Genomic DNA, 13,555 nt, shown 5'->3' with positions numbered 1-13,555 from the left:
AAATAATCGAGCTTGTTACTGGAATGTAAGCTCATTAACTGGTATTAATAAAACCAAACATATAGAATGATGTTCTTAATATTATTTTAATAAAATCCCTTTTAAATAGAAGCAAATGTAACAAAGACAAACCATTATGAAATGTTTTAGTAAGAGGTTTTAGATATTCTTTAAGTAAAAGAATAATATTATACACAAGGGAAGGAGAATATTATGTTCTTCTGTGAAAATGTATGGTTGGGAACCATTAGTTTCTTCCAGTGTGGGAATAATGACTGGCAGTTGGAATACTAACCAATGAAGATTAAACTGGAAAAAAATATTTATTTGGGGGGAAGAATCCTACACAAGAGAGAGTCAAAGACTCTCCACTAGGCTCAGATCCTAGAAGGTTTCTCAGACTATAGGGAGTGACATGGCATTTTCCTCTCTACTCCCAAATAATCAGGAGGTCCTTACCAATGGAAAGAGATTTCTAAGTGGGATTCTAAACTTCTTTGGTTCCACAAGAAGCTACTTTATTCATCTAACTATTTATTTATTTGCTTATTTATTTGTCCATTCATTTCGATCACTCATTTTACTAAAATGCAAACTTGATAAGGGCACACATTTTCACTTGTCCACCTATAGCAGTGGACATTCATTCCTCAAATGCAGAATTTACAAAATATGGAAGTACAATTTAATTTTCTTTTAAAAAATGAGCATTTGTAAATGTATACACCAAAATGCCATCACTGTCTGTCTCTGTATGGTAGGGACATAAGTGATTTTCTTTTTGAATGCCTACCATCTGCCAAGTTCTAGATGTCCAATATTAAAAGGGAATTTCACTGTAAACAAATTAACCAACTCATTTAAAGAGAAGTCTTTTAATCAAGCAATATTTTTCTCACTTTAAATTCAGCCTAAATTTAAACTAAGAGGACAACTCCCTCCCTGGCCAATAAAAATGGCAGGGAAAAATGAAGGCCACTGTTGCACAGGTCCCAGAATGATAAAACACAATAGAAAACTCTGGTTAAAAATTAAACAGTTGGGTTAGGAGTGTAGCTATCAAAAGTCAGTGTGAGGGAGCCTTGTAATGATGGACAGCGCTACACCTTGACCATGGTGGTGGCTATACAGATGTATCCGTGTGATAAAATGGTATGTAACTAAATACATACACACACGAGTACACATAAAACTGGAGAAATCTAAGTAAAGTTGGTAAGCTATATCAATATCAACTTTCTGGCATAATACTGTGCTATAATTAAGCCAGATGTTACCACTGAGGGAAACAAGTGAAGCATACAAGAGAATCCTCTGTATTATTTCTTATAACTGCATATTAATCTGCAATTATTTGAAAATAAGCTAACAAACTGACACAGCAGGATGCCTATCAAGACATTCTTTATATTAGCAAAATATTGGCACCAAGATAAGCCTCTGATAAAGGGAGAAATCTGTATGATAGTATGTTGGATAATGAAAAATAATACAATTCAATGTTTGCTGCACAGAGCAGTGTTTACCATTCAGCAAGCAAAAGAAGGATTTACAAAACACAAAAATACAATCTAACTTTGTTAAAAAAAAATAAAGAGCATTTGTAAAGGTAGACATCAAAATACTATTAGTATCTATCTCTGCATGGTAGGATCATACGCAATTTTGTTTCTTTTTAATTTTGCTCTTTCTTTTTTTCTCCTTTTAGAATGCACAGTATTACCTGAACAAATATAAAATAAAAATAAATTTATGAAAAATAAAAGGCTGCCTGTCCTGTGGACAGGGCTCAGCTGAAATCTATGTAGCTCTGAAACAAAAACCAAGACAAGCGGTAATGCTAATTACATGGAAAGCTATTTCAGTCCCATATAAGGATGAAGGAGCTAGCTTCGAGAGCCGTGGAACATGAACCGCCACCTTATGAGCCCATGGCTTCCAAGGCAAGTGGTCTTCACCAGGCCTGGTGAATTCCTTATTATGTGGACAGCAGTCTGGCTTATATAGGCTGGAAGACTGCACCCAGCTGTTTTCCAATACTATAACTCTGTGTCATTTAATTTTGCAACAAATTTAACAGACACCATCTCTCATTTCAAAATCCCCTTTTATGTTTCAAAGTGCTTTTACATATGCTAGTTTATATTAATTTCAGTTCAGTATTTTTTTAAAAAACTCTGTTACTGTAACAATTCTATGGAGTAGGTAGGGCAGGTAATATCTACCTCCATGTCACCAAAGAAAAAAACCAAGGCAACCAGAGAGCAACCTCCTTTAAGGTTATGGATGAGTTATGAGACCACATCTTGTTTCTCTTGATTCGTGGCCCTACCCCTCTTCCTAACACCATTCGGCTTTTCCCATGTACCAGGATTTCCCAGTCCTGGGTAGACTTGCCTAAAGTTGCTTGCACACTTGCCTGTCTGTTGAATGAAAAACAACAGTGGCACAGAGTGACAGTAAACACAATGGCACATACAGCTGACTGTTCACACTAACATTGACTCAGTTAATGCCCAATAACCAATACGTCAACTCAACTCAATCAAGATTCACCAAACCGTTTGGTTGACTAGAACATCTGATGAGGCTGGTAAATCTAACTGGGGTTCTCAGTCAATTTAACTGCCCTGCACCTGTGTTCCCATAGTCCTGGGAAGAACCCTGTTAGTGGGGCTTCTGGGCCAGTTAAAGAGTGAATGGGGTTCATATTCGGCTTAATGAAGCAGAGCTTTGTTACTTTTACCAAAGGAATTAACAGAGGAATTTTCTATTTATTTTGCAGTGGCAGCAGATTAAGCACTTCGGCAATAATGTGGCAATTCACCCAAAGAGGTCTTAGTTAGGTGCTATCTGAAATCATGAAATTAAGTGGGAAAACATACACATGGAAAAGGTTTATATGTTTTAGAAAAATAAACCCAAATTTTAGACAAATGATACTCTTCACAAAGTATACTAAACAAATGACATTTTCATTGGCTGATAGCACCATTTACACACATATTTCATTTTCCATGTGCCAAGCCCTCCTCTGAGTGCTTCTCTTCACAACCACCCCACGAAAGCCATTACAGGAGGAAACCATAGGGTCAGCAATGTTAAGGTCATTTTCCCCCAAGTCACACAACCACCAAGTGGACGCAACAGGATTTCAACCCAGCTCTGACAACTCAAAAACCAGCAAGCTTCACCATTACTTGTTCTCTGAAAATTCTGGAAATATATGCTCTTTTTATAAACAGGAAATAATGAAAGTTTCCTTATAATGGCATAATAAATCACTTCAGGAGGTGTAGAGTTAACTTGGGAACAGCTGCAGAACAATGAGAAAAATTAGCCTGAATCTGACACATAGCAACACACAAGGAGGCAGAAGCTGGGTAAGTGAAAGAGAGCGAATAAAGGCTGATGGAATCAATATACTGCTATTATTAATAAATTACTGATCACATCAATAACGTCACAAATGCTTGAAATACGTTTCTTCCTAAGTACACAAAATCCAGTCTCCAGGATTCAATCTATTCATTCCATCAGTGAGCAATTACTGAGCACCAACCATATGCAGGCACTGTTCTAGGCAGTAAGATTTTTACAGTGATTCAAACAGACAAAAGTTCTGGACTTGGTGGAGTTGACATAACTGCATGAAAAAATGAGGTAGTAGAAATGGAGTCTGAACAGATTTTGGGTTTAATCCTGGCCAGATGTCTTTAAGCAAATTACTTGAAATCTCGCTGAGTCTCAGTTCCCTCACCTCTAAACTGAGGATAATAATATCTGTTTTTATTATATCATCTTTTATTAGGAAAAATGGGAGTTTATATGTGGAAAAAAACTACTTATTCTTTGGTCTAGGAGAAACTGAGGTAGTTGACAAGGAATAAAAGTTTTGTCCTCATTATTAAATCCTTCAAAATATTTCATTCCATATTTTCCATGATCTAAGCTTTCTGGGTTTAATACTAACCATGTGTAAGACTTGCAGGGTCAGGGTAAGGTTATTCTTCCATACCTAGCCACCAATTTCAAACTCTATGTTACAGGCTTGAGATGCTATAATTCTGTACATTTCCCCTTATTTTGGAAGGAGGCTGGATTTAAATCATACTTTAGTGATTATTTCATTTAAAGACTTAGAGAGATGCTGCTTCTTGCCTAATTTTTCAGAAACAGATTCATAGCAATTGATTATCTCTAAAATATTTGAGTAATTATCTTTACTGTGTTCTTTCATGGTGATATTATTTCACTGTAAGAACGATATAAAAGCTAGGTGAAGGTGGGTGTGTCACAGGCCCACAGGAACAACCATTGCCCGACAAGCAGTCACACCTTATTGATTAAATCAAAGAAAGACATTTGTTCCAGTCTCCTCCCCTACCCAACCCCCACTCCCATCCAGTCCTTACCTACCCAATGAGACAGGGGGGCAGGGGCATTTCCAAGCCTGTTTTTATCAGCCGAGCAAATCAGAGTCCTGCTTTCTAAACAAAGAGGTGCCAACCTTGAGACTATGAAAGCCAACACAAGCCAGGCATTGTACACAAGTGAAAAGAATATAATTAGCAAAGTTATAGTCACAATTAGGAAATACCTCCTCAGAAAAGTTTCCATTTAACCCTGACCAGGACTTCAATTACCATTGTGCTTAACAAGGCCTCTGTCTCTTGGCCAGCTCAAACCTTTTCGACAGATCTAAGAATATTAGTGCCGTCCACAAAACACAGAGTCACAAAACCTTATGTTGGATTTTTTTTTCTTTTTTGAATAACAGATGTGAAAAATGTGCACATTGGGACATGGAAGCTGTAATTTGAGAAAATAAGAAGCATAGTCACAGAAACAACTAGTCAAGTGTTAGCTAAATGATTCTCTCCAAGCTCTTTCCTCCTCTTCTTTAGCACTCCCTTTCTCGTCCCTCCAGAGAAGTTAGAAAAGAACGACTGAGAAAGCAAAAATGGGCACTCACTTCATCTCTAGGATCTCCTCCAGCTGCTTCCTCCTCTCTGTCCGGAGGTTGGCCAAGTGTGCTTCTTTCTCAGCCAGGGACTGCTGCGTGGAGGCGAGGCGAGCCTTGGTGGCATCCAGTTCCTGTCTGGTCTTCTCCAGTGCATTCATCAGCTCTTCTATCTGAAAAGCGCATGGGACACAGTGTGTTATTTCTCCTCCATTCAAGCACAAGGTGTACCTTGTGTTCTGACAACAGACAAAGGAATTAAAGCCATTCTTGAGCTGGGCATTGTATCCTGGGGTCCATTCTTTCTTTGTCACTACTTAAAAATAAACATTTCAAACACAAGAAATGTCCAAATTTCTCCAAGGTCCTCATTCAATTGGATTATCCAATAACTTTTACAGAAACTACTTAATGTATTTATTAGAACTGGAAGGTGAGTGGCTTGACCCAATTTCAACCTGTGTTTGGCAAAAATCTCAGATACTGCCTCACAGTTGGCTGAAGGCAACACTCAAATGCACTTTGCCCGGCACAATATACTTTTGTGTGTAGGCCCCAGAGCATTCTGACAGGAAGCTACTCTCCGTGTTTCAAATTCATTCATGTTTTAGCCTATCAAAGGCTTGTTTGGCAAAAGCGATTTGATGGCCAAGGGGCCTCAGGGGTCCCCCTCTCACCTCACCTCCCTGTTTCACATTCAGGAAGCGAGGTTTGGCCAAAGGTAAACAGAATCCCAGCCACAAAAGGTTCAAGTTTGGTTTGCCCCTGAAGTTTGAGAGGGTTCTAAACTTGAAATAAATGACATGTAACTTTTATAGGGTGCTAATACACCATAGAAATAAGCCAGACTATCAAATATCCAGAGTTTTCAGCCAGGTCCCAAAAAATTGGACCAGGGAGCCCCAAGGCAAGGCCTTATCCTTCCCGAACCACTGGAGACTTTTAAAAGCCAACACACAACAAAGAAGGCTGGTGTTTAATGGTTCTTTTCCAGAGCCTTCCGTGGAGCAAGCTGGTGAAATGCCATCCCTTGCACAGATACAGGCTGCATCCACCCTGAGGACTTAAAACCATGATTTCAGGAAGTTTCTAGACTCCAGAGTTGATGTTTGGGTTTCTAAGTCACCCCTTCCAGCTGAACTTGGCAGAATGGGATCATCTATCACTAAAGTCAACAGAACGCCCTTCAAAACGTGTCAATGACATGTTAAGTTCCAATTCATAAAGACTTTCTACACAATTTCTGCAGTTATACATGGAATTTATTCAGAATAAGCATGATAGTTCACATCCAAGGTAAATTACAGGCTTTTAAAATTCAGAAAACCCTTCATTTTGGCCTGATAAAAAGAGGAAACTTGATGACCAGGTAATATAAATAAAAGCCAAAACCAAAAACAGTTTTAAAAGCAAGGAATATAGAGCATAACCTATGAAAGTCACAGAACTACACAGGGATAAACAGCATTATTTTTTAACACACAAAATTTAAATATTAAAAAGCAATCACACTTTTTAGTTACTCATAGAAGTTCACAGAATATCATAAATATGACTAGAAGCCCTTCTACAAAACAATACTTGATGAGGCTGAAGCAGAAGTGTTTTTGTCTGTTTTACCCTATTTTTTATACATTCAATAGCAGTGTTGCTTTTTAAAAGATCAATATTATGGTCATTCCAAGCATCAGCTCAGATACAACCTGCCTGATCCTCTACTTGGGATGGTCTGTGTCCTCATGACTCCCTTTCCTTTTTTAATTAAAAAAAAAAAATTCCAAATGTATTATCGATGTCAGAGAAGAGGGAGGGTGTCCAGGATTCTCACCTGCTGAATCTCTTACTAGTTGAGCTGGCCTGCTTGCAATCCACAGACACAGAATGCTACTTTGTGGGTTTCCAAGCTCTTAGTTCACCTGCCATGTGACTGCATACAGCAGACACTAAAGAGTTTTATATTAAACCAGCTTTAACAATTACACCTTAGATCACTGTCATTTCCAAGCAGAAGCATTTAAGAACTAGCAATCAACCACAACCTTCCCTTTTCCTGGCCATAATGACTTCAGAAGCATGTTTCAGATGATGTTTCCTTCAGCCTGAGTCCCTGAGTGATCACAATGAAGCTAAAGGCCAAACCATACCACAGAAGCAAGGCAGCACCTTCATTGTGTTACAACATGAGATGAGAGGCTGTTACCTCCAGTGTGACTTGGATTGTCTTGACTGATGAACTGTCACACTCCTTATCAAGTGTCTATAACACCTGCCTCCATCTCCCTACCACCAGGTCCCTCTCATTAAGAGGACGTACTTTTTATTCTTGCTCTCCCAACACTTGCAGGCCACTGATACCCTCCTTCTTGCCATATGTCTTTTCTTAATGTGTAGTTTGCACAGCTGAATGGTTCCCCAACTTCTTCTCTTCACTGGAAGTAATACTTTAGCTGGCTATATCTACAAAACTTGTGCCTTAAAAACGATCAGATTTGAAACATGTCTCCATAACTTACTATATGACTGACACAAGTTTCTTTATCTCTTTTGGCTTTGGGTTCTTCACCTGGAAACAGGAAATTATGTTGTTTATTCCTATTAGATGTTTGTGGGTATTACATGGGATGACATAGCCTCTATATCATTTATTCTTCTAATTAATATCAATAAAATAACACTTTCCCTTAAAATAAGGTATACTCATATGGAATCCAAAAGACAGGAAATTTAAACTTTTTTTTAATATAAGGATAATTACATTCTTTTTAACTAAGATTACCCAAAATACCACCACATGGAGATAAACACTCTGAACATTTTGTTTTAATTTCTCCATCTCTCTCTTACTCTTTTACATATTATATATAATAGAGATGTATGTATAATTTTGTAAACTGTTTTAAATACATATATATATCATTAGAAAGTCCCCCTTCTTATTAGATAGCCTCTCTGAAACACAGTGTAATGGGTGAGTGGGACTGTATCCATTCCCCATTCACCTATAAGCTAACCTTTCCCTTCGGTTCTCAGCAGCTCTCCTTAGATTGAGAACTTACTTCCCCTGTTTCTTTTCCAAACTCTTCACCTTCCTGCATCCATAACTGGACCTTTCCCTTCACGACTCTGTCGCAGAGACATTTTCCTCATTCACGTGGCTTCTCAGAGGAGGACTGAGGTTTGTCCCCATAGCTCTCACCACTATTCTGATACTTTTCCAAACTTTGTCTCCTTTTATTCACTTAACATCTTTCACATGCACTGGACCACTTGGTGATTACTTCCATTAAGATGTCACAATATCACTTTGAATTCAGGATGATCCATGCACACCTATCTAAATGAGATTCCTGACAACCGACCCCAGCTCTCTGCACCTGCCATTCCCTATCACATTGGTGACACTTTAGTCCAGTGTCCTGAGCTTTTCTCAGTGACTCATGTTTAAGAACCACATTTGTGTCTTTCCTCTCTTTCCTCTTTGTTTTCTCTTCATCAGCAAGTCTATTTTGGAAACACTTCCTGAGACATCATCTTTTTCTATCACTACTTTTTATGCTTCCAGCTTGAATCCCTTCCCCTCCCACATTTCTGACAAGATTGAAAATAAGTGTGTGTGTGTGTGTGTGTGTGCCCCTGTGTGCACACGTGTGTTCCCAGCCTTTGTTCCTACTCCAACCCTAAATAAGAACTTGGCTTTGCCTGATCAGCTTCTTCACTGTCAGAGGTCTCTCTCAGCCAGGACTGTGCCTGGATTTTAAGAAACAGGTAGTAGAGTGAACCAGCAAAACTGAGTGCAAAGGGACAGTGCTTTGAAGGGCAGGCTATGAAAGTCTGTGTGATAGAAAGTAGGAGACAGGAGTGAGAGAGGAAGAGAGTCATGAGCCTGGAGACTGGGTACACAGACGTTTTGTTTTAAGGTTTTGTTTTGAATAAGATGACTGAGAAGGAAGAGAAAAGAGGAAGGGGGAAAAGTTGCTAGATGTTATTCCTGGGGTCCCTTCAATGTTTTCCAAAGACACAGACTCGGAAGGTTAGACTTTCCTTTTGATTTTTTTCAGCTGTTTTGACTTTGTGTCTTTGGATGTGACTCTGAACTGGGTGAGCCAAGATGTCTCATGGGATTTATTCTTACAACTTACCTCCCTACTTCCAGGAAAAAATGCCTAAACCATCAATATTTAATCAAAAGTATCACTGGTCTGGTTCCAACATCTCAAGGGGCTCCTGATTACCCGCAGTTGTGGTCTTCGAACTCTGTTCCCTAGACCACCATGAGTTCCAAAGAGGCATCTGGGGGCTGATACACAGACCAGTGGGGTGGGGGGGGGGTGAGTCAGCAGAGAGCTCCATCCCCTATCTCACGCTAAAAGGGAGTTGTTCCACTTTGTCTTCTACATAGCATTTCACTTAAAATTTAATTAGAATATTTTCAGTTTTAAATATTTTGAATATTTTTATATAAAATATATAAAAAATTTAATATATGTAAATATATAGGTATGTATACATAATTAAAATATTTTAAATATGGAGAATGGTTAAAATCATGGCTTAAGAAACCAGACTGCACTAATAACACATGCTTTACCATTTATTATAGAGCCTTGGGAAAGTGTCTGAGTTTCTTCATCTGTAACAATAGTATGTCTCACTAGAACTACTTCAGGTATTAAGTGAAGCAATGAAAGTAAAGCTGTTAGCATGGGGACTGGCAAATATGAAAACACTTAGAACATGCTTAACAGAAGAGATAGCACCGGATAGTGATTACAAACAGAACTGAGGAGTTAGCCTACCACTTACTATCCGTGTCCTTCTGAGTCAGTTATAAAAACTTTCTGAACCCAGCTTCCTTGTGATGCGGGAACTTAGCTAAAAAGAGTTTGGTGAAGATTCAATGGGTTAATGTGTATGATGCACTAAGAACAATGCCCAAGTACTTGGTGCCACAGAAGCATCAGTTCTCACTAACAGAGGGCCAATTTAAGTATTCAACCCATTTTATGTTTGCTTATTACTGAATTCAAGACTCTGTGCTTGCTGTCACCTATCTTCAGCAACAACAACAACAACAACACACACACACACACACACACACACACACACACACACACACACACATCCCGGACTACCCATAGTGCTGTGCTGTGCTAAGTCGCTTCCATTGTGGCCAATTCTTTGCGACCCTACGGACCATAGCCTGCCAGGCTCACCTGTCCAGGGGATTCTCCAGGCGAGAATACTGGAGTGGGTTGCCGTGCCCTCCTCCAGGGGATCTTCCTGACCCAGGGATTGAGCCCACATCTCTTAAGTCTCCTGCACTGGCAGGCAGGTTCTTTACCACTGGTGCCACCTGGCAGGCCTGGACTACCCTAGAGTGACCCCTCCAATTACTGAAATTGCCTCCCCTTTAAGGCTCTGCCACAGAGTGCTGGTCTCCTTCATAGGTTCAGTGATATAAATCTGGAGCTCTGAAAACAGGCAGACCTGGATCAAGTTTGGGTTCCATCAATACGACCTCTGTGACCTTAGGACAATCTAAACCCAATGCTTCCTAAACTCTGCCACACATTTGAGCCCTTTAGAAATATTTTTAAAATCCTGATGCCATAGTCACACTCCTACCAATTAAATGAAAACATCTGAGGGTAGGAGTCTGGCATTAGTACTTTATTTAAAAAGCAGGTGATTCTGAAGTGATAGCAAAGTGCAACCTACACTGGGAAGCCTGGACATTATTGACCTTTCTCTCAACCTGCAGGTCCTCCTCTATAAAATAGGGGGAGGAAACAGAAGTCCCCACACAGGGCTGGCACAAGCATAAAGGGAGACAATACACCTCGAGCATCCAGCCCTCTGTTAGACATCCTGCAAGCGTCCAGGGCGCGATGGTTACTACTGTCCCAAGGCTGGGCTGTTGGTAGCATTATTTTCACCCAAGTGCCTTTGGCTGTTACCTTCTGCACCCGACTTTCTACCACCTCATCAAACACCATTTCACGTTTCTGCACAACCCTTTCATGTGTGTGCTTCGTTGCTACAACTGGATTGTAATCCTCAGAGGGCAAGGACCACGTCTCCATTCTCTCTGGAAGGCCCTTCAGCCCCTGACATGGAACCAGTGTCCACACTCAATAAATACCTGAGGTATGAGAGGAAAGGGAGTGCAAAGATGTGATTCTGAAACACCCTCCTCTGACCCTCTTAGTGCAATGATGGATGAAGTGTAAGTCTGAACTTGATACTTTCCTACCCCATAAATCAATGGTCCCCTTGCCATCCTCACCAAACGCCCTTCAAGTTCTTGCTCTCTGTTTGCCTCAAGCACCTTCTCTTTGCTATGGAGACAAGAGGGCTCGGATACTCGGCCCCTGCATGGAGGGAACTCTATGCTCACGGCCAACTGGAAGCCATCAAGAGCACCCAGGAACCCAAGAGTTTCGAGATGGCCTGATAAAAAAACTACCCCAGGCCCTGAGCTGGGGCAGACACAAGCAGCTTTTAATCCCGCTCTGCACTCCACTCACTCTGCTGGGACCTGGGAGACGTGCAGGCCTTCCACCACCGCACCACCTTGTCTCCCTGGGTGTCTCCTGCATGCAAGGCACTCTGCTAGACACAACACGCTCATCCTCAAAAGCTGTCTGGTTTGGCAGGCAACCCTGAATCAACAACTGTTTAATTACAATAGTGATGAAAAAAAACTAATATAGAAAAGTATTGAGTGATGAGCAAGAGTTAAAAGCCAATCTTGTCCTAGGCCTCATGGCTGGTCTCCAAGAGCAGGTAGGTAAGTGGGAGTGGCCTGCTAAATAGGAGGGAGGAAATAAAGCTGGGAAGCCCAGGCTGCAGGGCCCCATGGTCCTGTTCATTGGGGAACTGCTACTGGAAGAATCACAATGATTATGAGCCAATAAATGCTTTTGAAAAATCCAGCAGGAGAGCAACCTGTGTGTCTCAATTCAACACAGCATTTGCTTATTTTGGAAGCACATCTATTGGTAATTCACCAGACAACAATATTTCCTGGGTGGGGGGGTGGAGTTTAGAGAGGCTGTTTTATTCCTAAAAGGCCATCTGTGATGAAAAAAAGAGAAATCACAGCAACCTCAGAAATCTTTTATAAACATTTAACATGTTCCAGTTAAAAAAATTTCCTAAAAGGTCCCCACATAGGGCAAGATTAGAATTCTAATGCTCTATCTAGAAAGCTAAGATTATATTTTAAAATATACATTGCTTTGGTGTTACATATCTAGAATAATTAAAGGTTCCTTCAAATTAGATGACTTCTTGGTCTCACCAATTAAACAAAACAAAACAAAAATCCCTGTTTGTGTGTCAGTTCTGATTTTATTAGTTATTCTATGTGGCAGATTACAAAAAGTCTCTTATAAAATGGCTAAGTTACCAGGACTATTCGGCTGTATTTGAATAATTCATAACTCTGTACACTTTAAGAATAGTGAAGCTATCAAATGAATTTCTAGAGTCTAATGCTTAAACACCCAGTTCTGGAGAAATGGTCGGAATTTTAAAGTGAATATTGGAGCTTTAAAACAATAAAATAAGAAACCTGTTTAAGACCTTAAATCATTAACATGTGTCGACTTAAACTTACACATACATTTGTGTTGTTTAACTAAATATTTGAAAACCAGATTCTCTCTCAGTTATCTGCCAAGAGCCCAACTGCCCGTTCTGTGCGTCTCTTCCTGACACGTGGCAACATCCAGTGCTTTTCAAGAGGCTCACTTGGCAGGAACTGATCTTCAAATATTTTGATAAAACAATTTTCCCCTTAAATTATATGTCAGCATTGATTTAGTGTCTATCTTGTGTTAATGATTTGGAATTTTTAGACAGCTTTTAAAACCATGTGTTGAAATTACACTGGCTCTTCTGCCGCCCCCCTCACCAGCCGTTCCTAGTTTTCTGTCCTCACTGCGTCCCAAGTGCAAGAGGATGGTCGCTTTCAGTTTGCACCAGAACACAGAGCCAGTGAAATGCCCATATCCCAAGTTACAGCAAATCTGGAATGTGAATTGGTCCTGGGGGACTAGCTGGGACTTGGCCCAGCTCTGCCCTGGGTAGAGAGAAGGTCACGCTAAGATGAGGAGGTAAAGATAAACGCTGAAACTCTCTCTCCTCAACAGCAACAACTTCTGAGGCACTGATGCTGTGGGTTGAAGGATCTGTTAGAACAAGGACTACTAATCTTATTTTTCCAATTACTCTTATCTTATACTTCTATCTCCACCTCCCTCTCACCTCCCCACTGCTGCCTTAGAGTGACACCTTTTGGAAAAGGTTGAAACTGAAAATCCCCAGACTGTTTTCGGCTTGGACCTGGCTACTCTCAAGATTGCATTTGGGACTTGTTTTCTCCTCGCTGAAGTTTAAACTTCTCTCTGCCTAAACACGTCACCTCTGATCCTTCAGCTGCAAACAAATACCCCATCAAGCGAAGATGTTTGGGCTTCAGCTTTTTGATTTTGACAGCACTTTAAACTCCTCCTTTCCCCCTCCTTTCTCAAAGCTTATTAACAAAATCTCACTCCATAGTAAAGGATAGATGGAGAATAAATGTGT

At 40.1% G+C, this 13,555-nt stretch overlaps 1 protein-coding gene across 1 annotated transcript in view; it reads right to left on the bottom strand.

The window, feature by feature from the left end:
- The window catches only part of ERC2 (ELKS/RAB6-interacting/CAST family member 2), a 773,878-nt gene that overhangs the window by 188,254 nt on the left and 572,069 nt on the right, over window positions 1-13,555 (bottom strand). Inside the window, exon 14 of the mRNA XM_068983117.1 lies at window positions 4,976-5,136. Within this exon, the coding sequence (XP_068839218.1) occupies window positions 4,976-5,136 (161 nt within the window). The remainder of the gene's footprint in view (window positions 1-4,975; window positions 5,137-13,555) is intronic.

Source organism: Capricornis sumatraensis, chromosome 10 (genome assembly GCF_032405125.1).
Source record: "Capricornis sumatraensis isolate serow.1 chromosome 10, serow.2, whole genome shotgun sequence".
NCBI lineage: Eukaryota > Metazoa > Chordata > Mammalia > Artiodactyla > Bovidae > Capricornis > Capricornis sumatraensis.
Note: the sequence above shows the minus strand (reverse complement) of the source record. Positions and strands in the feature narration are given on the sequence as shown.